This window comes from Drosophila erecta, unplaced genomic scaffold (genome assembly GCF_003286155.1).
Source record: "Drosophila erecta strain 14021-0224.00,06,07 unplaced genomic scaffold, DereRS2 tig00000021-arrow-pilon, whole genome shotgun sequence".
Classification (NCBI taxonomy): Eukaryota; Metazoa; Arthropoda; class Insecta; order Diptera; family Drosophilidae; genus Drosophila; species Drosophila erecta.
This window is the reverse complement of record NW_020825198.1, coordinates 7,139,163-7,161,974: the sequence shown is the minus strand read 5'-3', so window position 1 is coordinate 7,161,974 and position 22,812 is coordinate 7,139,163. Positions and strand designations below refer to the sequence as shown.

The 22,812-nt window shown below is 44.5% G+C and overlaps 3 protein-coding genes across 5 annotated transcripts; 1 reads left to right on the top strand and 2 right to left on the bottom strand.

Annotated features, from left to right (window-relative positions):
- Positions 1–66: 66 nt before the first annotated feature.
- Positions 67–3,721, bottom strand: LOC6543724 (kinesin-like protein KIF23). Its single transcript, XM_001971831.3, has 6 exons — positions 3,532–3,721; positions 2,714–3,472; positions 2,103–2,652; positions 1,721–2,042; positions 1,108–1,658; positions 67–1,050 (listed from the first exon to the last, which is right to left on the bottom strand). Exons 1-6 carry the CDS (start codon positions 3,540–3,542, stop codon positions 580–582), a joined length of 2,664 nt encoding a protein of 887 aa, XP_001971867.1. The 5' UTR covers positions 3,543–3,721; the 3' UTR covers positions 67–579.
- Positions 3,722–3,979: 258 nt separating this feature from the next.
- LOC6543723 (sulfide:quinone oxidoreductase, mitochondrial) lies at positions 3,980–6,333 on the bottom strand. Of its 2 annotated transcripts, none has more exons than XM_001971830.3 (7): positions 6,125–6,333; positions 5,720–5,825; positions 5,433–5,657; positions 5,178–5,378; positions 4,904–5,113; positions 4,374–4,560; positions 3,980–4,306 (listed from the first exon to the last, which is right to left on the bottom strand). In XM_001971830.3, exons 1-7 carry the CDS (start codon positions 6,250–6,252, stop codon positions 3,990–3,992), a joined length of 1,374 nt encoding a protein of 457 aa, XP_001971866.1. In that variant the 5' UTR covers positions 6,253–6,333; the 3' UTR covers positions 3,980–3,989. The 2 variants fall into 2 exon arrangements, with proteins under 2 accessions (XP_001971866.1, XP_026832588.1); XM_026976787.1 differs by lacking the exon at positions 6,125–6,333 and adding an exon at positions 5,912–5,954.
- A 4,475-nt stretch (positions 6,334–10,808) lies between these two features.
- LOC6543722 (neural/ectodermal development factor IMP-L2) lies at positions 10,809–22,807 on the top strand. Of its 2 annotated transcripts, none has more exons than XM_015157824.2 (3): positions 10,809–11,064; positions 21,163–21,942; positions 22,017–22,807. In XM_015157824.2, the coding sequence occupies exons 1-3, from the start codon at positions 11,059–11,061 to the stop codon at positions 22,029–22,031; spliced, it is 801 nt and encodes a 266-aa protein (XP_015013310.1). In that variant the 5' UTR covers positions 10,809–11,058; the 3' UTR covers positions 22,032–22,807. The 2 variants fall into 2 exon arrangements, with proteins under 2 accessions (XP_015013310.1, XP_001971865.1); XM_001971829.3 differs by lacking the exon at positions 10,809–11,064 and adding an exon at positions 19,570–20,315.
- Positions 22,808–22,812: the final 5 nt, after the last annotated feature.

Below are 22,812 nucleotides of genomic sequence, written 5' to 3'. Positions count from 1 at the left end.
AATTAATCTACAAATATGTATGTGTAATGGTACCGTATGTATTTCAATAAAATTTATCGGTTTAAGCATAAATCTGAATAAACGCAGGAATAATAATAAAAATAGTTAAAACCATCTATTTGCTCCATCTTATTGTTTCATGGAACTGGGAGCATTGTAGCTATAAACTGTTGCTTCTAAAACAAAATTGATTGAATTCAGTTCATTTCACTTTATTTGTTCATTGTGTAACTGGACTGGAGTGGAGACTACTCCGAAAAACAATAAAATATTTAATACTTTATAACATTAAAGTAGGGCTATGATTGGACGATTCTTGGACAGTTTCCAACGACTGCTCTTGGCAGATACCCTCCGGGTATTTTGAGTATGAAACATTTCCAGTTGCGAGGGGTTACGAATTCGTCTACGGGATTATTTATACAGATTAACTTTTCTTTAATCAAACAAATCACTTCAATGCGATTCAATTCCAAAAACCATAATGGGTGAGTAGTAAACTTAAATTTAAGTTATTGAAACTAAGTAACTATGAACTAAATGGGTAATTGACTTTGAGAATTCCACGCTTAGTCATTCTTAGATCTTCGACTTCTTGCTGCTGTGTCCCTCGATGCCGACATTGCAGCGGGAGGCCACGTCCTGGGCCGAGGTGACCGTGCTGGGCACTGCACCGCTGCCCAGAGCTGAAATGTTGCCATTGCTGGGCCGCTTTCGCGTGGGCGAGTGAACCGGCGACTTCTGCTTGAGACACTCCACATCGTTGAACACCACTTGGGCACCGCCGCCACAAGTGGGGATGACATTTCCCTTATACAGCTTGGTCTCCACATCACCATCCGTATCCGCATCCTGCGAGACGAGACAGTACTTGGTCGTTCCGTGGGCAGTTAGCTCCTTCATGTCCGTTAGCTTTGTCACCGATTTTCGATTCTTCAGATACGGCTGCATGATGGTTCCAAGGGGAACAGGATTGGCTGCCCGATGCTCCAGCCACTTGTCACCGGCAGATCGAGAACGTCTATGCCGGTTGTTGGCCGCTGCAGCACCCTGTTCGGATATACCATTATTAAAACATATTTATCCAAGGATGAATTATTCACTTACATGACGAGGGGTCGCGTATATATCTGTCCTTGTTGCTGGCACCGAGGACACCTCCGTGCGTACTGTATATGCACCGCGATCTTTTTCGTTAAGTATGTTTTCGGAGCTCTGTGACCGCGGCAAACTGGGCAGCTCTTCGGACTGCAGAATATTGGAGACTAATCGCAGTTTCTCGTCCTTGATGCGCATACGTTCCTGTAATTTCGCACGCTGTTCACGCAGCTTTAGCTCAAACTCTCGCTTGTTTTTGTCCGACTCAACGGCCAGCTTGGAGCTGAACTTCTTCTTTTGCTTTTCCTTCTCGTGCTCCTTCTGGGTGAGCATGTTCTCCTTCTCGTTCAGCTTGAAAGTCAGCTCTTCAATCTGCCGTTCTTGTTTGCTTAGCGTGTTGTTAAGCACGTCAATAGAGCTCTCGTGGATGCGAACCTTCTTCTCAAGGGCAGCGCTGCGATCGCGCTCCTGCTTGTAGACAGCCTTCAAGGAAGCAAGCTCTGTGCGCAGCTGAAGATTGTCGCGGTCAAGGTTCATCAGCATCTGCCGGAAGCTGTCACCTAAAGGTCAAGGAATATATAAGTCAATTTGCTTTAATACGATTAAAAAGTTGACGCCTTACATTTTATGTCCAAATTGGCACGCAGCTTCTTTCGCTTCTCTATGCGCTGCTCCAGATAGTGCATTAGCTCGCGGATTTTGATCTGTGCCTCGGGACTGTCCATTTCGTAGGCCGGAAAATCGGCCCCCAAACTGTACACCAAACCCACATCCACCTCCAAATCCTTGGCCTCGGGAATGCCCAGCTCGTTCAGATTGTTAACAGCAATCTTGAATAGCTTGTTGGCCTTGCGACGGCCGGGAGTCAGACCCAAATCTTGCTTCATAGGAGTTGCCCGAGCGATTTGCACTTCCTGGGTCATCTCGGCGAATTTCATAACTTGCTAAATGGGATGATTAAATTTTGAGGATAAGAGTACATTGTTGTCTAAAATTTATTTTACCATATTCTCATCATAGTCCTCAATTCTTGGGTTGATGCACACAATCATAGACACCTGTCCTTCGCCATCGAAGTAGTTTTTAAACATGTGTGTGATCTTCGAGTCTCGATAGGGGACCTTCTTGGGTGCCAATCCATTGCTTGCTGAGAGTTGGTTCTCGCGCAGATATTCTAGGCAAGTGCGCAGCGTCATCAGCGAGTTATTGATGTTGCCCGCCTCACGGAGTCGCACACCGGTGTTCTTCGTCCTTGAGGAGCGCTCACTGCCCGCCAGATCCACCAGGGACAGTTGACTTACTGTGATGTTTTGCCGATCCTGAACAACATTCTCACCCTGGCTATCAGTGGGTGCTTGCACCAAGCGTATATTGAACACCGAGTGACTTCTACTAGATTCTGCATTAAGAACAGTGTGTCCCATGCGTTTGCGCTTCTGACCCATTTGAAAGACCTCGAGGGCCTCCTCCACTGTCTTGACCTCCACTTCTGTAACGCCGTGGACGAACATATGACGGTTGGCATCTTCACGAATGATTTTGCTTTGCAAAGTCCTGTGTGGATTACGAATTCAGTTGGATTTTTCGAATTTAAAGCCTAGATATGAATACTTACTTCTGTATACCCGAGTCCTCCAGGAGGTCGTAAACACTGTTATTGTAAATCTCAATGTAGGTGACAAACACCGAGTACATGTTATCCTCATCCAAACCCAGCAGCGGGATTGGCTCTACTGAGGCCTGAGATGCTATTTCTGGATCGGAGTCTTTGTGCCGGAAGGCAAATCGTCCTGCGCCAGCAAATCGCTGGTTCATCTCGTGCTGCCGCTCCAAGAGCGCATCTTCTTCGGACAGAATTTCGAAGCCATTAAGCTTGTCCGGCTTGAAGACGAACTTTTTGGCCTGGTAATCTGAGATGGTGCGAAAGAGCACGTCCAGGCAGCGCGGCATGATGCCGCGGTGCCGCAGGTTTCCTGTCATGGTGTACGTTTTTCCACTTCCTGTCACTCCGTAGGTGAAGAGCAGACTGTTTCGGCCTTTCAGGAGGTTCTCCACCAGTGGCTGAGCCACAGATGCGTACACATCCTGTTGCGTGGCATCCGGCTGGAAAACGTGCTTGAAAATGTACTGAATCTCGCGCTGGGCTGCATTATGTTGCTTGTGGTGCTGTAGCAGCTGATCCTGTGGATTTAGGGCGATCGTTGTGGAATTCTTGACTCTCAGGGAGGTGAGATCTGCGTCAGATTGAAGGGGCCGCACCCGACAGAACACGTTTACTGGATCCCTGGCCTTTTCGGAGGTGTCTCGTCGCTGCTTCTCCACTGTTTGTTGCATCCGCGGAGTTTTCGGGACAACGCGCATCGGCGTCCTCGGTCTGCAATTGGATATTCTCATTGATAGAGTTGATCCTTTGTGGACTGTCATATCACTTACACTGCCTTCATGTTGTCAGCTTGCTTTTGCCACTAATTTTTTAAACGGGAGCTGGTTTTCTTCTTGTTTTGGTGCTTAAATCGACCTTTCTTTTAGGTCGTTACCTTCAAATTTACAGCGCCAAGTGACGCCACGCTTGGTTTTAGAGTGACCGAATTTTCGAAAGCGATTAATTCTCTAATACCATCTTTTCCTCCGACATATACCAAATGCATAAAAATACTCAGGGTGTGAACAGTGCTGGCCATTTCAATAGGTTTAGAAATTTGTATATACTAGATTTTAAACTTATTTATTAATTGTAAGTATGATCTCACTTACAAAACGGTAATCGCCATACCAAATTAAAATTACTTTTACTTTTTCGGACCTAAAATGACTATAATATTGACTAATGTATATACAAATGATGATGCAAAATACTATTTTTAAAATTAAAGAAAAATAATTTGTAGTGCTTATGGCTTTTTATTAAACTTTAGAATTGAGAACATTTTCCGCATGAGTGATGGTCCGTTCCAATACCCGTTCATCATGAGCTTCCAGTAGAGCAGGGGCATCAGCTCCTTCTTCATGAAGAACATGGAGTACCGCTCCTTGGACTGGTCCAATGGGAAGGTCTCCACGGGGGTGAGGTTGTAGTCAAACTCCGCCAGGATGCATGAGCTGTAGCCGGTGACGATGGGGCAGGACGAGTACCCATCGTAGATATCCGTTGGGGCCTTGCCCTCGATCACCGCCATCACGTTCCTGAACACAACCGGTGACTGGGCAGCTGTAAGTATTCCCGAATCATTTAATATTCCCATTATAATCCCCAACCAAATTCGACTATAACGTACCTGCCGCCGCGGCAGTCTTCGAGTTGGGACTGGACGATGAATCGCCGATGGAGAACACGTTGCTGTACTTGTTGTGCTGCAGCGTCATTTGGTCGACGTCCACAAAGCCAGAGGGGTTCACCAGCTTCTTACAATTGGCCACCACATCCGGAGCGCTCATTGGGGGAGTCACATGGAGCATGGAGTACTAAGGAGGGAAGTTCAGATATAATACTCATATGAGGTTATTTAATCTTGTTCACACCACATGGCCTCCAAGTCTCAAATTTCGCAATTCGATTCCAAATGAAAGTGAGTATTGAACACATAGAAAAACGGGACCTTGGTTAACCTAACTTTACTTTTCCCAGAAAATTTGTTTATCTCAATTACCATAGCCTTGGTGTCTTAAGTTACTTTAAGTTGAAAGCATTCTTTCGACTTTAAAAGTAATTGTAGTTAACCTAATTTGTGTACTCCTCACCCTAAGAGGGAACAAAGAAATAGTTCTAGAATCCAGATCTATGTATACCCAGTTTACCCGGTCTTACCGTTTCCTCATAGTGCACTCCAGGTTTTGTGAGATCCTCAAACACGGCTATATTATCGCGATGTCTCACTTCAATGAGATTTCTTTGGACATTAAGCGTGATATTTCTCCTCTTGATTAGTTTCATCAGGGCCTCTGCATAATGCTTAACTCCAAAAATCACGGGAAGCGATGTGTTGTAGATGATATTGACGTTGTTGCGACGACCCATCTGAAAAAGGATTCGAATGATTGAGGTTTTCTAGCACATATCCTATAAGTCTTATGGAGCACACCTTCCTAAAGTAGTGTTCTGATATGTATGCGATTTTCTGAGGTGCACCTGCACACTTGATGGGACAATTGGGAAAGGTGAATATAGCATTTCCTTTGTTGGTCCTACGCAGGCATTCGTACACCTGATCCACGTACTTGGGCGAGTAGATGGAGCAAACATTACTACCGGGCGTCTCGAGAGCCTCCACCAGTCCAGGTATCTATGGGATAATAACTCTGTATTATTAACTATAAAACGTTGTATATTAACGCACCTTTTTATAATTGAGTTGCAGTCCGGTGGCAATGATCAAAAAGTCGTACTTGATGGTCTTGCCACCAGAAGTGCTAACCGTATTATTATCCGGATCGAACTCCAGCGCCTTCTCCTTCACCCACTTGGCCTTTTTGGGCAGCACATCAGCCATTTGCCGGTGACTCTGATCCAATCTCTTCATACCCCCTCCTATCAGGGTGAACATGGGTTGGTAGTAATGTTTCTATAGGGGGAATCACCGGCCAATGTCATAATGGACTTTTAACTGTCTTTGGGCTGACTCACTTCTTCCGGTTCCAGGACGACCACCTTGTTGCTCCCTAGACGCGAGGACAACTTGGCTGCCATGGCACACCCACCGGTGCCACCGCCCACAACCAACACTTGGCATCTGGAAAAAACAGGGTTTACTTAATGTCTGGAATATATAATGACAGAATCCTCAAGGGAGATAAGTATAGTCGTATGACCACCCACCTCAACAGCGCCATCGAACCCTGGCCCACCAGTTAGCTCTTCGTTATCGCCATTAATTAGTTATAATCTTAGAGCTTTCTTTCTAAGCGATATAAACATACTAATTCAATGTGATTTGGTAGATACACAAACATACATAGATAGATATACTCTTGCGATGGCATTTGTTCACAGTTTTGGCATAAACTATCACAGCGATATAAACAAACTTACTCTTGCCGCTCGCGGTTCACTCTAGATGTGGACAGGAATCTGGAGGAGAAGGCCGTTGGAGCATGGTTGTGGGTGGCTAGGAGAAGTCTCTGACACTGGCTTATGGCTCCGGGAAGGCGGCGGTTCATCGCAACAGCTGGTTGATCTTCGATCTCTTAACCTGCGATACAAAAAGCGGACTGCAAATGCCCACAGTCGATTGAACACTGGCGGAAAAGAGCTTTCGATAGGGCGTTATCAAACCAGCCACACTGGCAAAAAAAGTTTGGTTTTTTTTAAATTTAGAAAAATATGGAAATTTAATAAAACGCCGAAGATGTTCAGGCGGCACTGTGTAGTACGTCCAAACATTTCGACTGACTATCTAGGAAAACAAATCGAGTGTGGGGAAATTCGTCAGTGAAATCGATCATAGCTACTGATTTAAACACAAATAAATAAAACAATTCAAGTATTTTCTTTTTATAGTAATAATAGTTTTATAACATCAATTCATTTAACTGTACTAATTACAAAAAAAGTCAGGCCTCAGAAAATGTGGTAAATGTTTCACCCGCCACCTATAAAAATCAGAGTGTACGTGGCTAAAAACCAGTTTTTATGTGGTAATAAAATTGTGAAAGCGCAACAGGTTGCACTGCAGTTTTCGGATGGGTGTATACCTGTTTAACCTTGAAAGACGGCTAAAGCTTTTCAGCATGCTTTCGTACTCAGCTGTTTAAAGCTCATGTGGTGCTAAATAATCTAAAGCTTTAGATTAGGCGAATTCTCGAAGCACTTAATTACTATCTACAGTGGATTCCGCCTACAGACAGCACATTACATCATGCACTAAAATACGAGTACTTAATGCTGAGCAAAGAAAATAGCAAAGAATTGCCGGCTTATCAGGCCTCAATAAATAAGACAACCTGTACCACTTGCTTTGTGTTTACAGTGAAACCCGGCGATGAGCAACCCATGAGATCACGCCTTTAAATGCGAGTCCTCAACGTTTACATAGTATCTCATATTTGCCTGCTTATCGGGGCTACTTTTTTCAATTTTTTTTTTTTCTTAGTTCATCGGCTTATATTCATGGTATACCTCCAGGGGCAACCTTATCGAGTGTGCGGCATTTAATGGGTTTTGGATGGCAACTGGCCATTACACATACACATACACATTTACAGAATTTCTTAAGAACTTTTTTGTTCCTATTAAAAGTTTTCCTTATAACGGAAATCTCGCAAATTTTCATAACCAGGCATAAATGGTTAAGTAATTGGTTTCATTAAGAATTAAATATTTTCACATTTGCTTTGATTACGCCAGTCTTATCAAGCTATTCCTATAAGATGTGAACATTAAATGGTCAATTAAAAGATTGCACGCATTCTAATCAGAATATGAAGGTCACCAATAAATTTTATTAATAAACTGCAGCGGTCATCTACTCATATACGTCAAACCCTAAAGCAAGTTTAAAAATGCAACTTATATAAATTAAATTATATTAAACAATAAATTTCTATAATTATGTATATACATATGTATATATTCCATGAAAAGGGAGCTCAGACAAAATATTGTAGTCAATTTCGTCGTTTTCCTACGAAAACGATTTGAATTTCTCATCATCATAACATCAAAAAATGTACAAAAAATTAAAAATTACCAATGCTGACATTGGTACATTTTTTAAGTTTCTGGAATTTCTCATCATCATAACATCAAAAAATTTACAAAAATAATGAAAAAAAATAAATTTCCAAATTTGAATGTGGATTTTTAGAGAATTGCTCCAGAAACATTTAGAGGTATGCCATTTCAAAATCCGATTAAGATAAGTTGAGTTATGGACTTCAGAACTTCAGTGTTTGGACATTTTTGAATTCATACAATATAATAACATCAGAAAAAACAAGATAGAATGCTATAGTCGAGTTACTGAGCTAGTGAAAGTGCAAACGGGAAATTTCAACATTTTCTGGAAAATCGCCAGAAATTGCGTAAGAAATTCTACTCGGCTATTGATCCTGATCAAGAATATATATACGTTATATGGTCGGAAACTTTGCCTTCGGCCTGTTACATACTTTTCAATGAATCTAGTAAACCCTTCTACTCTACGAGTAACGGGTATAATTATAAACTAGGGATCTTTAATTTTCCAGGAATTTTGCACTACTCAAAAAAAAAAATTCAGTCGATAATATGTTCCATTCATAGTATACATACATTAATTTTGACTTCTGATAAAAAAAATAACTTTCCACCAAGCTGCCACTTGTTGAATGCGATTCCCCTTCGAGGGTGTGTCACAGCCAGGGATTTTCCACGGCTCCCCATTCCATGCCCTCGGATAGACAGACGTGCATCGATGATGCTAATAAATATGGTAAATGTGGGATGATTAAGTGAACAATGTTGCCAATAAACGCGGGGCGGACATGTCAAACGCCACGAGACGACAACTGTGACAGCGGCGGGTTTAATTACGCCATGCTGCCGACTGATTGCAGATGGGCATACGGATGTGGGCACAATCCATCTATGGAGATAGACGGATGTGGCCACATAGTCCAGAACGTGGCCGGGGCTGAGGGGCAGGTCGTGGCGAGGTCCTAGCGTGGGCCCGACTCGCCATGAGGTGGCCCATCTTCAATTGGAGACAAGCTGGCAATTCAAATGAAGCCCTATTGACTGATGGCCAAATTGGCTCCGCGACTGCGTGGGCGGCTATTCGAGGGCCAATAGATATATACGGATATTTATATAGAAATCAATGGGTGGTTGGGTGATTGGCTGGTCTGGTAGCTGGGTGGTTGGGTGGTCCTCGCTGCCACTCAACGGGCGATGGGCCATTTTAAATTGGGCGTGGCAGCTGCTGTTGCTAGGTGACCATTTCCAACTGCGGTGGCAAGGTCCCGCCACCAAGCCATCATCATGTGGTTCCCTACCAGATAATGACCGAGCTGGTGGTCACCATGCTGGCTTTCCCCGACTGCCTGTTGCCGTGATTGCGTGAGCTCCACTTCATTTGAATATAACGGTGGCAGGCCACTTGGAGCACGTAGGCCCACACAGTGAAAAAATTGGTTCAGAGTATTGGTTTTATGTAGTTATCAGATTTAACAGACTTCATTTACGTGATATTATTTAAGTAAAACATTTCAGAAAACTTAGCTTAAGCATACAAATATTTTGAATACTTAATACTTACAATCAAAACCTGGTGTTAAAATGAATAGGTAGTAAGTAGAAATGCATTTTTTCCTTATAATTTTTCTATGTATTTAAATATTAAACTGATATATTATTAAAATATGACAAATGCTGCCGCAGATAAGGGACCATTATAAAGTTGACTATATGTGTGGTGTTAATTTAATTAAAATATTGAAAATATCTTGGAAATATCACCACATGGTGTCGAATCGCAAAGATAAGAGTTTTTTGCCAAACAAATATTGATGAGCAATTCTTTTAAAGCCATTTTTTTCACTGTGCGTATTTAGATATTTTTCCAGATTTTTGTGGTATATTCCACATACAAAAGGGGCGTTTAAGAAGGAGCAACAAAGACCAATAAAGCTCTAATTAGCTCTAATTATTCTCGTGCACCTCCAGAGCATTGTTTGTGTAGTTATAAGTCCCATTGTCATGAAGCGGACTACCAATTTTGGCTGGATTTTTTCTCCGTGCCCAGGCTCCTAGACTCCGAAGTGCATTTCAATTGACGCCACACCAAAATCAATTGCAGCATCGTCTGTGGCGGGATCTTTGTGCAATTGGTACGGGGCTCTGGAATGCAAATAGTGGACACCGCGGCAATTGATGCAGAGCCTCCGACTGGAGGCAGCAGGTCTGCCATCGTCATCGTCATAGCCATAACTATATCTGTATCTCCAGCTATATATCCATAGAAGCACGGTGATGGACTGTCTGACCGGAAAGCAGATGGAACTAATTCCCACCAAGCCGAATTAAAATCGCGACCTGCACAAATCCGGAATTATCAGACCAAAGGCGGTTTCCATCCATGTTGGTGGGAATCAGAATGCACCTCCTCGACCAATTGACTGACATCTATTGATCCTTGCCAGAGTCACCGCCATATGGAAATTTGTGGGATCGAGGGGCTTGAGTGTACTGTAAAAAACCGTACTGGTTTTCATATGCATTTGGGGCACGCATTTCATTTCATTTGATTTCCAGTCCGATCCGAACACAGCCGATCCAATCTTCTGCGAATGTTAATGAGAAAAATGTGATTTAAAATAATAAATTTGCATGGCATTTTCTTTGCGAGTCAATCAATCAAAGGGGAGCAACAAGTAACTCAGAGCCAGAGCCAGAGCCACAGCCATCCCATCCCCTGTGGACCACCCCCTTTTTGGGGCTAACGAAAAAATATAAGAAACCCGAGCGTGAACACGAAGGCAGCGGCCACAGATACAGATACGAATGCGGATTGAGATACTGTAGCTGTATTTCGTATCTGTAGTGAGTGCCGACGCCATAACTGTTATTAAAGCCCCTGTAGAGTCCAATTTGCTCGCTCGTCCGTTTGTCCATTCGTCCGTTCGTCCGTTTGTCCGTTTGTCCGTTCGTCCCGCGTTCGCCCACTTGTTGATTTTTGGTTCGGTTCGGGCATGCCCATGCCAGATGCCAGATATAAAAGCATGGACGCTCAATCTTCTGCCACACAGTCCATCATCACTCGCCACATCTCGAGCAGAACGGAGCTCCGCCGAGAATCGACCATATATATTCACATATATATAGAGTCGGGAGTATAACTGTAACTGCAGCCTGAGTTTTAATCCAAGTGAAATCGAAAGCCCACCTTAACGTATTCCATTTCCACCGGAAACTGCAGCCAAAGTTCTAGAACTCTAGTGAAAGTGCCAACGAAGGTTCGAGTGAACGACATCCAATAAACCAAAACTATGCAGGTAGGAATGCTGGTCAATAGCTAATTAAGTGTATTAACATAAGCATATGGCGGGATTTTGCACAAATATTAAAGGCCTAAATGTCTCTGATTATTGGAGAACATAAATATTTTGGTATTTATAAAGAAAACGTGGAAGTTGTAGAGGCGTTTCTTATTTTATTAAAATTAATTTTAAATAAACTTTAAAATATTGAATATTCCACCAAAATTCGAATAATCTTTATAGCGGCAAATTAAATAAAAACCTTCCCCGATAATGTTATATAGAGCCTAGAAACCACAATTTACCAGAAAAGATAGCCCACTTAATTGGGGTTCGGAGTTCAAACCCGGCCATATAACTCATATAGCAGCTTCCTCCGTTTGACTCATCGCCTAGCAATCGAAGTATCTCGACTTTGAGCTTTAAGCGGTTGTACATCTATTACAAATTTGTGCTAGTTTCTGATCTTGTGCCATTAATTCATAGCTTTTCGGGATGAGAGTGCTGAAAATGAGCATGTGACGTGGGTTCGAAGGGTCAATTCTCAGACGATTTAATTGAAACATTTCATCTTTAATTTAGCACACTCGTGATTTTTAATTGTGCACCGAAAATGATTTGTTATCCTTATTGGCAACAGACTAGTGGAATATCAGGCACTACGCGCTCTTAGTTCTTATGGGGAAGTCGCCAGTTGGTCTGTAGGTTCCCCGTGATATCGGATCTGTTGTTGTTTTGTTTCTCAAAAGCCGGGCAATAATGATAAGTGCATTATTTGGACAGAAATATGCTTTTATTCGCCGAAGAACTGGGAACCCAGAGTAAACAAAGTCCTCAGCGGCGTTCGAGCGTGAGAAGAATGTCAATTGTCAAACAAAACTTAAGCAAAATATTATGAATATTCGTTGCCTGACTTTTGTTTTCCCATCTCCTTAGCCGGAATTTGTCATTGAGAACTGTGCGAACTTGTGCAGATTAGTCTATATTCATTATCTGCTTATTGGAAAGCGCCCATTTTAACCCTCTATTCCTTTTTGGTTGCCTAAATTCTTTAATTTCTATTGTTGGTTCTCTTGCATACAACAATTTCACCAATGAAATTAAAAAAGCAAGTAATTATTACATTTAACCAGTGCACTCTCGAATATTTGTCTCGGATAACATATTTATTTCTAGAAACTAGAACTTTTGTAACAAACATATAGTTTATATTAACAGCAGATTTTTTTTGAAAAGTGCTTGCTAGATCTTCAAGCTAAGTAGCTTTTGCTCCAGATATTGGAGATATGCAGATACCTTGAAAGATATGGTTAGAAATGGCACAAAGAAATAGATGGCTATGGGTTAATCCGATCTGCATTTCGCCGGTTGCTGCTGAGTCAGTTTCTTGGCTTAGTGGCGCGTCAGCTTGAGACCTTCCCCATTGGTTTTTAGTTTTAGGTTTTAAGTTTTCCAAGTGGAGCAGTGGCTACGTGATCCGCTGAACATCTCCGTCTCCACATCCACATGCAACTTTGAAAGCACTTTTAAAGCCGGCTCCCAACCAGAATTGGTTACATGCTTACTCATTTTTTCTTTGCATTTTTGAGCCTGACGTTGCGCTGGTCACGCAGGCACTTGCCCCACCATCCGCCCCACCCCCCTCGCAACAGCCCCTAGGAACCACTATCGTTCGATTCTGAATCGAAATCAATTCACAAGCAATTAATAATCAGATCGCTTTTGTAATAAATTGCAATTTTATTAAATGCGAATAAAAAAAGACTAAGCAAAAAAAATCGTTGCCTTCGACTTTTTCGCAATGAAATTAGTTTGTGGGTAGGAGGGGAAATGGGAGGGAAGGGGTCAGGGCGGAGAGTCGCGAGTTCAAATGCGTCACAATCGCATTTTCATTCGCAATATTCCAATTAGCAAGCGATCGATAAGAGAGAGCGCACTTGGCTCTTTTGCTGCCACCGCTGCTGCTCCCCATCTGTGTGAGTATCGGTGAGAGTGGGTGTGTGTGTGTGAGAGAGAGAGAGACGAGCCCCCAACTGATGCTGTGTGCTTATCCACTCACACATACACACACCCACACAGTGGGCCACTCAATTATGCTGCACACTAATAAATTTCTGGAATACCAATTGCGCACACACACTTACGCACATTCAAAATACAATTAGGAGGAATCTTTAATTGGCGGCCCCGTCCTCGTTGATATACCCCCACCTCTGCCACGCCCTCTCTTCCATGCCCTTGCATACCGCTGTATACATATACGTGGGTGTGTGTGCGTGTGTGTGTGGGCAACGAGCCCCCTTTTCCACATACATGTTTTTGTTTTCATAATTGTTTTTCAAGCTCTATTGAACTTGGCGGGTTGATGGTGGTGACGATAACAACGCTCCAGTTGAAAATAACATCGCCCCACACGTCATCAGACGTCACCAGACTACCCAATCCAAAAAAGTGGGGATGCTGCCAGTTTAGGAGGTCTTTTGCTTGAATCTCTCGATCTTCTTGTGCTTTCATATTCTACTACCTTAAAAGCAAATAAAATTCAGATACATTTCACTGCGCAGGTGTTTTTTCCTGCTAATACGATTACTTACACCCCAAAAACGCAGGTGCTACTAATAGATCTTTTTATAATCGCTGAGCAATACTACCCACCTGCTTATCTCTATTTGTAAGAATTGGTTTCCATCTAGATTTTGGTTCAAGGAACTCACTTTCGAGTGATAGAACAGCAGATACTTTATCCTAGTTATATTTTCTTACCACCTCAAAATATGCTGTAAGGGTATTACGCTTTCGGTTTCCTCTTAACCTGGACTTAACCTCATTTTCGTGCCTGCTGTTATTGTTTTCCTTAGCCAATTCATTAGAATGGAATGATTACAATTAGAACGAAATATAGCGAAGATAAGAACTGTCTACTGGGGGCGCAAGGAAGGGGAATGCGGATGGTTTGATGATAGGGCACATAAGGCACGTTCTACTACTCATGCTTCTAATATCGGAAACGTAGTCATTGTAGTTCATTGTATCTTTCTGTGTAAGAAGACACATGCAATAAAATGAATCAAACTTTTCCTTTAACAAATACCCTTTCTGGGTTCCATTCTAATATGCAATGTGATATATCACAAATATTATAACACTTCATGAAAAGGTATTTGGTGAATTGGTACTCAATAGAAAATCCCAAAGCATAGTTTGAATATTTCTGAGAAATATAATTCCGAATACCTGATACAGCACCACACTATGCTGAATTTGGGTATGTAGGCAGTGCTAATTCGCCGCCAGTTCGATGCTCTTTGGTGTGGCCCAACCCATTCGGGTGTTCGAGTGTATTCATTTACCTACAGAGCGAATGGAAATGACTCATCGGGGATCCGCTTCCGTCTCCGTCTCCCTCGTGATCGTGATCGTGAGCGGGTCCCGGGGTTAGGCTCTAAGACCCGGCTTACCTTTGAGCTGCAGTGAAGAGTGCATTCAGACTTCGGTGGCTATGGTGCGGTACGGATGTGGGGTGGGGGTAGCGATATAGGGGCGGGGTTACGGATAAATGGCTGATGCAATCCGAACGCAAATTGGGCGAGAGCCGGAGTCACAGTCGCAGTATGCCCTCTCTTGGATTTTGTTTTATTTTTACTCTTCTTGCACAACAAACAGAAGGGCTATAAATACTGTACCGTCTGGTCTGGTAACCGGAGACCCAAAATGAGGCACCTAAAAGTGAGGTATTCGAGGAATTCCAGAGTGTCGCATTGCTCCAAGCTGTGCTCGCACCAATAGTGCGCTAATTGATGCATAGTACAATTGCCGAGTGCTGATCTGTAAGCCATGAATATGCAATGAGGAAGTCCGCTGCCAATTCCGATTCCGTCACCTTCGCTGATAAGCCGCCAGTTTTGAATTTTCAGTTTTCAGCTTTTAGTTTTCCGTTTTGAGTTTCAAGAGTCCCACAGCTGCCATTAACAACCAGCAGCCATCGAGCAATTAGTGATAATTACATTTCATTCGGATCTGACGTGAAATTTTCCACATTTCACGTAAAGAGAAGAAACTTGATATGCGGTTTCAAAAATTTTCCATTCCACTTGTTCGCTATGCTCGGTACTGTGTACACCCAACATTATATTACATTGCACATGGGGAAGTGTGCGTGAGTGTGCGTCGAGATCTCGATCTCGTTCTCGTTATGATGTTGAACGGTTATAGAGAATCTTGGGCATTGCCCAAGAGAACCGGAGAGATCGGCGAGCGGAGTGGGCGCTTATCAGGAACCATCCAGTTCAAGTTTACGGGTCAAGCAATTCAGTCCAATTAACTGTGCCGTGATTTACCCACCTCCAAAGAGGAATCACCGCCGAAACTTGCATGATTCATGGGAGCTCATACATTAACTATAGGCCAAACAATTTCCTTTGTGTATTGGAGAGGCAATTTAAGGATAGACAGGATACGGCGGCAATAGCTATAGCTTCCCCACGTTAGGTCTGGGAGAAGCCTTTATAAGGTGAAGCAGTTACAATGGCAGTGGATCATGAACATTTACTTACATATATTGAAGATCTCGGGCTCCCAAAGGAATTAATGTGTAATAAGCTGTAGGCACTAGCCCACAGGATTCCACGATCTGAGTTCGGGGAAACAGCAAGTACCTGGCGAAATACCATTCATGGGCCAGAAGTTATTCGGTCGGACGTGCCATCCGATTGCGATACCATTTTAAATTCCCTGAACTGACCTTTCATATAGCGCTGTCAAGGCGACACGAGCTCATTGCGGCGTTCTGTCTTTGTACCGATCTTTAGCAAACAGGCGGAGGAGATGGAGTCGAAAAGTGGCCTAGAGGCCGAGAAGTTGGTCTGTTGCTAGGCGGTTAAAACCCGACCCTATCAATGACAGCAGGCAACTGGAGAGGGGGTCGCGGGGCAAGAAACACTGTGAAAACGGCACAGAATTTGTGGCATGAACATGAATTTTCTCACGTCGTCACCAGAGTTCCACTGGCTGCTGAAGTCACACCGACAACCTGCAATTCACCGAATGCATCTGTATCTGTACCTGTGGCCGTAGCTGTGTATCTGTATCTGTATCTGGTCGACTGGTCTTGCCAGTTGCATGTTGCACTATCTTTTCCCCGAACTCTCGCTCCGTCTCGGTTCATATCTCCGTCTCTTGCTCTATCCGTCCGTCCCGCCGTCCCAGCGTCTCACTTTGAATGGGCCGTTTCCCCGACCCCTTCCCAATCTACACTGCAAGAAATCGGGTACTTTACATAGTCAGGCTCTGGAAGATCTTTAGATAAATAACGAAGTGCATACTTCAGGGCTTGTTCCTAGCCATTTCATCCTATACTCCCATATCATCCTTAAAAATAGTCCGATTTGCATGGGGTTTGGTATGCAGCCTCATATAGACCGCACATGTTTGTGACGTTGCGTTTTTCTCAGTGCACCCCTTCCACCGCCTGGTTCCGGTGGTGTGTTGCTGCTTTGTATCTCTGCGGCACTGGAGGTGTTGCTATCGCTGGCACGACGTTAATTAGCAGAAAAGTGCAAACGATGCGGGCCGGCCGAGTGGTGCGATGTGGTAGACGTCGATGTAGAGTGGTGCCGCTTGGCGCGGTGGTTCACGATGAGATTTACCCATTACCCATTAGCGGAAGCGGGCCAATTTGGCTTACCCATGCACATGCACGAGTCTCCGATCGTCCATTGTCATGATGCAATAATTTGTGCCATCAACTCAGCAAACAATCGTACGATTTTCAGTCAGCTCTATGGAAAGAAATAACTGAAATAAGAAAAAAAAGAGTGACGGGGTGCCAGACCTCGACCTCTGCTTCTCACTCCACATCTATGGCAGTGGCTGTGTGCGGAGTGAAAACCAAAGCCATCGATCGTTTCTAGGAAATGGAACCTATAAATCTACGCTTCGCACGAAAGACTTCGATGACAATGCCGCTGGGCCGTCCACCTGAGATCGGATGGGCGTTGATAATCGGAGATCGGTGATATTGGTGCCGGCCGGTGACGATCGCCCAAGTCGATGGCCACATGAATATGTATGCCAAGCCAAAGTTAAGACGGTTCCGATTCCGATCCAATCCAGTGCACAGTGATCTCGTTTGGGAGGGCCCCTAAAACACACTCAGAAAAATTCACAAGTCCTGCCATATTGTGATATCAGTTAGATCAAAGGTAAAGAATCATAAAAGTATGCTACGATACGTTTATTTAGTCATTAGATCGCCATTGAAAACCATTTTTAAGGGAGTATCAATGAGTCAAAGTTTTCGCTTCCTCTTACTTTAATAGCTTATAATTCCCAAGTTCTTTTCCACTTGTGAATCTCAATTTCTGATTGATTTCTATCGGTGATATAATGCCACACATTCATCGACCTATCAAATTCAATTTACACTCGAAATATCCGATTTTTATTTCTGATTGCCCCGTTTGATCCCGCTCAATTGCATCCGTGTGCACCTCATCTAGGAAGTGCAACCCCTGACCGCGTCACTGGCGAATGTTACGTGAGGGGATTGGATCGAATCGGATCGCCGACAGTGCCTCCTATTGTAGAAAGTGCTCCCCAAGTCGCATCAAAAGGCCATTTCAATTCAGTGCCCCTTACGTCAGCGTTACGATATCGTTGCCAGCGCTTTGAGGTGTGCCGTCCAAGGCTGGTGATGATGAGGAGCAGGCGGAGGAGCAGCACTCGTAGGTGTCCAGGGGGACGGAGGAGGCACTGATCTCGAGGGCTCGAGGGGATTGGCGGGCCAAGGGGAGGCGGCGGCACGAGACACAATTTCAAGCACCTGCAAGATTTTTCTCTCAATTGAATTTCGCTTTGTGGCTGGCTCGTTGCCGCTGCCAAGTGCTTGGAAGGAGGGGAGGGGGGGTGGGCTTGGATAGCTGGGGCGGCAAAGTGGTTGACACATGGGCGTGGAGGAGGGGGTTTCAGTGGGGCGGTGGGAGACCCGTCTGCGGTCGGACGATTTGTGTAACGTGCAATAAATAAATTACTCGTAGAATTGAATCTAGTTGTCGATGTGGCTTGTCGATAAAGCAAAGGAAGAAACTAGTCGCGGTGCCTCAGTATCAGATCCCCCTCCTCCATGGCCCCCCCTCCTCCTGACCACAAGCGGCTGCCGCCCGGCAACAGCGGAAAGCGAACACGCGATGTGGCTGCCAGTCTGTCTGCCATTTTAACTGCACCTCCGGTCCCCAGCCCGCGGTCACCAGTTTCCAGCTCAGAGCTCCAAGCTCCCGGCCGGCAACGCCAGCTCAGACTAGTTTGGATCCCGCTCCCTGACCACCGCACCCCTGTCCGCCGATGCTCACTTACATGTACGAGCAGCCAATCAGCAATGCACTTGGAAAAAAATGTTTCGAAATGAATGAGCTGAAGGGAGAAAAGATCTATTAAATTAATTTTTGATGCCATAAATTTCCTCCTGCCTAAAGTTCAATGCTTGAAATTTAAATTGTTCTTACTGCTGCTAATAGTAGCTTAAGTCGCAGGTCCTTTCTCTCAGTGTAACTTGTGGTATCGTACCTCCCCGCCCACCTGCCGCTCCTCCTCCATCGCTCCTCATTCAGCCAACGATCGCCGCAGACAAACTGGCACTCACACTTGATTGCAATGAGGCGATCGCACGGACAGATGGACGGACAAGCCAGTGACTTGGACTCGGAATCGGACTCGAACTCAGACACGGTCTCGGCTAATGAAACCTTGCACCATGTCAGTGCCACTGCACCTCCTCCTGCGCCAATCCGCTCCCCAAACTAACCAGCCATTCTGAAGACTGGGCCAAGAAAAAAAAAGAAGTGGTCTGTTCTTGGCCAGACATTTGAATGCTGCTCGCACCGTCAACGAGCTTTAGGTTCTGATTCTCATGGGTGGTTATTAATTGGGAGATTGGTTATGGATTACAGAATAAATTCGTAAAAATGAATTCAAGCCATGCAGTTTTAATTAATGGTTTCGACAACTACAGTGCTAATTCCGTAACCTAAACTAATAAAATATGGTTGATACTTACACATCGACATGATTCACGAATATTAGCGGAGTAGTGTGAAACACCAAATTGCTTAGAGCCCAATTAGCACCTTTTTTATTTAGGTATCATATGTGCACCACAAATTTTACCTAAGGTAGAAAGTCATCTGAGTGATAGAGATAGATCTGGGATATAGATACGCTATGTTCTTACGATGGATATAGATGATATTGCTATTTGCGAAGATCGAATTGAAATGGTATAATGGCTGCAAAATCTGCCGATCAGTGTGCAAACCAGCGACTGTGGACTGTAAACGCAATTAGGCGGTGGAAAGCCAGATCCCGAGGCGGATAACCGAATCCCCCGTCCGGTTATGTCTGTTTTGTTCCGCACCTTCCCGGTGCGGCGGTCTCATAAAGAATTACGATCTGAGAACGACCGGCTCTCTGAGAGCGGCGAGCTACAAGTGAGTGCGAGTGTGTGAGTGAGCCGGCGTCGCATATAAATGGAACAGCGCTGCGGCCACCAGTTCAGTTCTGTTACAGTTTCCAGCTGTTGAACACGACTTTTGAGAGCCGCCGATCCCAACTGATCCGAACTGATCCGAAGTTAACCAAGCCGATTCGTGATCCTCGCTTTTTAATTCGCCGTGAACCGCAATCGCAGCAGCCATCCCCCACCAAAAAACCAACACACCTTGACTCGAGTGTAATGTCGATGAACCGTGCGTATTCAAACGAGTGCCGCGCCAACCACACAACCAGCAAGAATCAGACCAAGTCCACGTCCACGTCCAAGGAGTGAAGGCCCTGATATCGCCACGAGGATCGAATGTGCCAGAGTAGTCAGCTAGATATACGCTACGCCGCCTGAGACAAATACACTTCCACCACCCAACCACTCGATCCTGATCCCGATCCTGATCCGCTACTCCCGAGCACAGCATCCACACGTTCCAATACGATCCATCCTTGCCCAAGACAGACCGGCAAGCAGCCAAGATTCCGCCAACACTGAGCTGCACGACCTCCAAGACGGCATCCAGCGCCGGACCTATGTCAGTGCTAAGCCAACTGCTGCTGAACTTCAATCAGAAAGCCCAGACCAGGAGCCACCACAACATAGAGCTGATAAATTCGTTCATAACATAACGACAAGCCGAGCTGCTCCTGCTATACCTATATCGTTCAACGTTGGGGAGAAATTTGCAAACATTTTTTACCGGAAGAGAAAAAAGAAATTAAATCAAAGGGTGAGTAATGTGCGTTAACAATAGATAGGTGATTGGAAATAGGTGATTGCTGATTGCTGATTGCTGAGCGCAGTTCCGTGTTCCGTTTTCAAAATTGGAATTCGTAGAAATTCCCAACAGTAAAAAATCACCGTCGAAGGGCAAAAACCGTCTGATGCAACATTCGCCAGCGATTGGCGAATGACTTTCTGGGGGCTACCAATACAGGCATATGTATGTACATACATAATACCCTCGAAACTATTTGAATAATTAATCCGTCACGCAGTTTGTCCAGTCTAGACTATGGACACATTGGCCCTTGATCTGCGACTAAGGTGTGGGTGAATGTGTGAATTCGAATCAGGCTGTTGAATTCGAATTTAAATTGACGTCACATAGCGAGTCATTCCGTTTTCGATTTCTGCCTCTGATTCGGCCCACGCAAGAATCTTATATCATCTTATATTTTATTTAACCAATTCCGTTTTTTTTTTTCTGTTGACGTGTCATTGTGAAATATGTTTGGATGGCGAAGATCTCTCAGGGGCCGGAAAAGGATGCCGAATTCCGAATTCTGATTTTGTATTCTGAATTCCGGACTCCGAGAGCCATTGGCACATTTCGCAAGTGCTAGTAATCTTCTAGAGCCCGCCGGCTGAAGGCCTTGCGTTCTTATCGGGGAAATAGACTCGGAGACCTCCCCTGATTAATAGGCAGTGATAAGTGGGGGATGCATGACTGGCTGGAAACGCAAGCTAATCGCATCACGTTGCTCTGGGGTTTATTAACCTATATTAGAGTCGTACGAGTGCCGCCGTTGAACTTTGAACTCATTTCCGATTCGTACTCTCTGTCGATCTTGCAGAAAATGAATTTACATGTGTGCGCCTTAGCGCTGCTGCTGTTCGGCAGTATCGCAACTGTCCGCGGAAGAGCCGTGGACCTGGTAGACGATAGCAACGACGTGGACAACTCCATCGAGGCGGAGGAGGAGAAGCCCCGCAACCGAGCCTTCGAAGCCGACTGGCTCAAGTTCACCAAGACGCCGCCGACCAAGCTGCAGCAGGCCGATGGAGCCACCATCGAGATCGTTTGCGAGATGATGGGCTCCCAGGTACCCAGCATCCAGTGGGTGGTTGGTCATCTGCCACGCTCGGAGCTCGATGATCTGGACTCCAACCAGGTTGCCGAAGAGGCGCCAAGTGCCATTGTGCGCGTCCGATCGTCGCACATCATCGACCACGTGCTCAGCGAGGCACGCACCTACACGTGTGTAGGACGCACTGGCTCCAAGACCATCTATGCCAGCACAGTGGTGCATCCACCTCGCTCCTCTCGCCTGACGCCGGAGAAGACCTATCCGGGTGCCCAGAAGCCGCGCATCATCTACACCGAGAAGACGCATCTCGACCTGATGGGCTCCAACATCCAGCTGCCCTGCCGCGTGCACGCCCGTCCCCGCGCCGAGGTCACCTGGTTGAACAACGAGAACAAGGAGATCGTGCAGGGACATCGCCACAGGGTGCTGCCCAACGGTGATCTCCTGATCTCCGATATCAAGTGGGAAGACATGGGCAACTACAAGTGCATAGCCCGCAACGTCGTCGGAAAGGACACCGCCGACACCTTCGTGTATCCCGTACTTGTAAGTATTCCCCCTCTCACCTGGTTATACTAACTCATCCTAAGTAATCTCTTGTTCTGTTCTTCTGCTTGCAGAATGAGGAAGACTAAAGATCCTACCACCAAAAAAGAAACAAACAAAGGCTATTGGATTGACGACGGAAATTCATCTAGTTAGTTAGATAGATCAAATGCCTTCGAAGATGCGTGAAAAAAAGAAATATGCTTAGAAAAAATACACAAAAAAAAGAAGAAAATATGATGGATCAAAAGGTCATACGATTTACAATTATGTACAATTTAGGTTAAGCACAATCTAGCTCGTAGTCCAGGTAATTAATCGTATCTAATGCCGGCTTAGACACTAATTTTCCCACTTATTATCCTCGAATAGCAGTCACATGTAAACCATTCGAATTATAGCACCTACTTTATGGTTTCTTCAATTTTAGCATTAGTTATCGGCTTGAAATCACGCGTCTTTGGTTCTTTATAAGTAGCAATGATTGTTCCTAGCGATTCAGGCAGCTCTAGTTAACGTATTTAAACTAATTGGCCGTTTACTTAAGGGCACTGCAGCCCAAGCACTTGTAACATGTGGCGCAAGCCACAATCAATCAATCAATCAGTCAATCACCCACCCAATTCGTATTTATGTGCACCCATCATTTCTACCACTAATTTATTGATCGACCAAATTCATCCAGCATCGCCACCCATACAGAATCACTGAATAGTATTCACGGAATTAATCAGTTTCATAAGCTACCCAACTATGTTTTAATTTTTAAGGTAATAGAACTGAAATATGTTTTTCTAATTGTTTAGTCTTAGTTTTAATCCAACCTTCAAGCGATCGTTTTTGAATAAATACAAGAAAATTGAAACGAAA

Excerpts from the sequence above, each read along its gene's own strand:
- LOC6543724 (XM_001971831.3), bottom strand. Across the intron at positions 2,653-2,713 it reads GAGGACTCGGGTATACAGAA|GACTTTGCAAAGCAAAATCA; the intron begins GTAAGTATTCAT and ends TAATCCACACAG. Across the intron at positions 1,051-1,107 it reads TATACGCGACCCCTCGTCAT|GGTGCTGCAGCGGCCAACAA; the intron begins GTAAGTGAATAA and ends ATATCCGAACAG.
- LOC6543723 (XM_001971830.3), bottom strand. The coding sequence starts at position 6,252 with ATGAACCGCCGCCTTCCCGGAGCCATAAGCCAGTGTCAGAGACTTCTC. Across the intron at positions 5,114-5,177 it reads CAGAACACTACTTTAGGAAG|ATGGGTCGTCGCAACAACGT; the intron begins GTGTGCTCCATA and ends ATCCTTTTTCAG. Across the intron at positions 4,307-4,373 it reads GAAGACTGCCGCGGCGGCAG|CTGCCCAGTCACCGGTTGTG; the intron begins GTACGTTATAGT and ends GAATACTTACAG.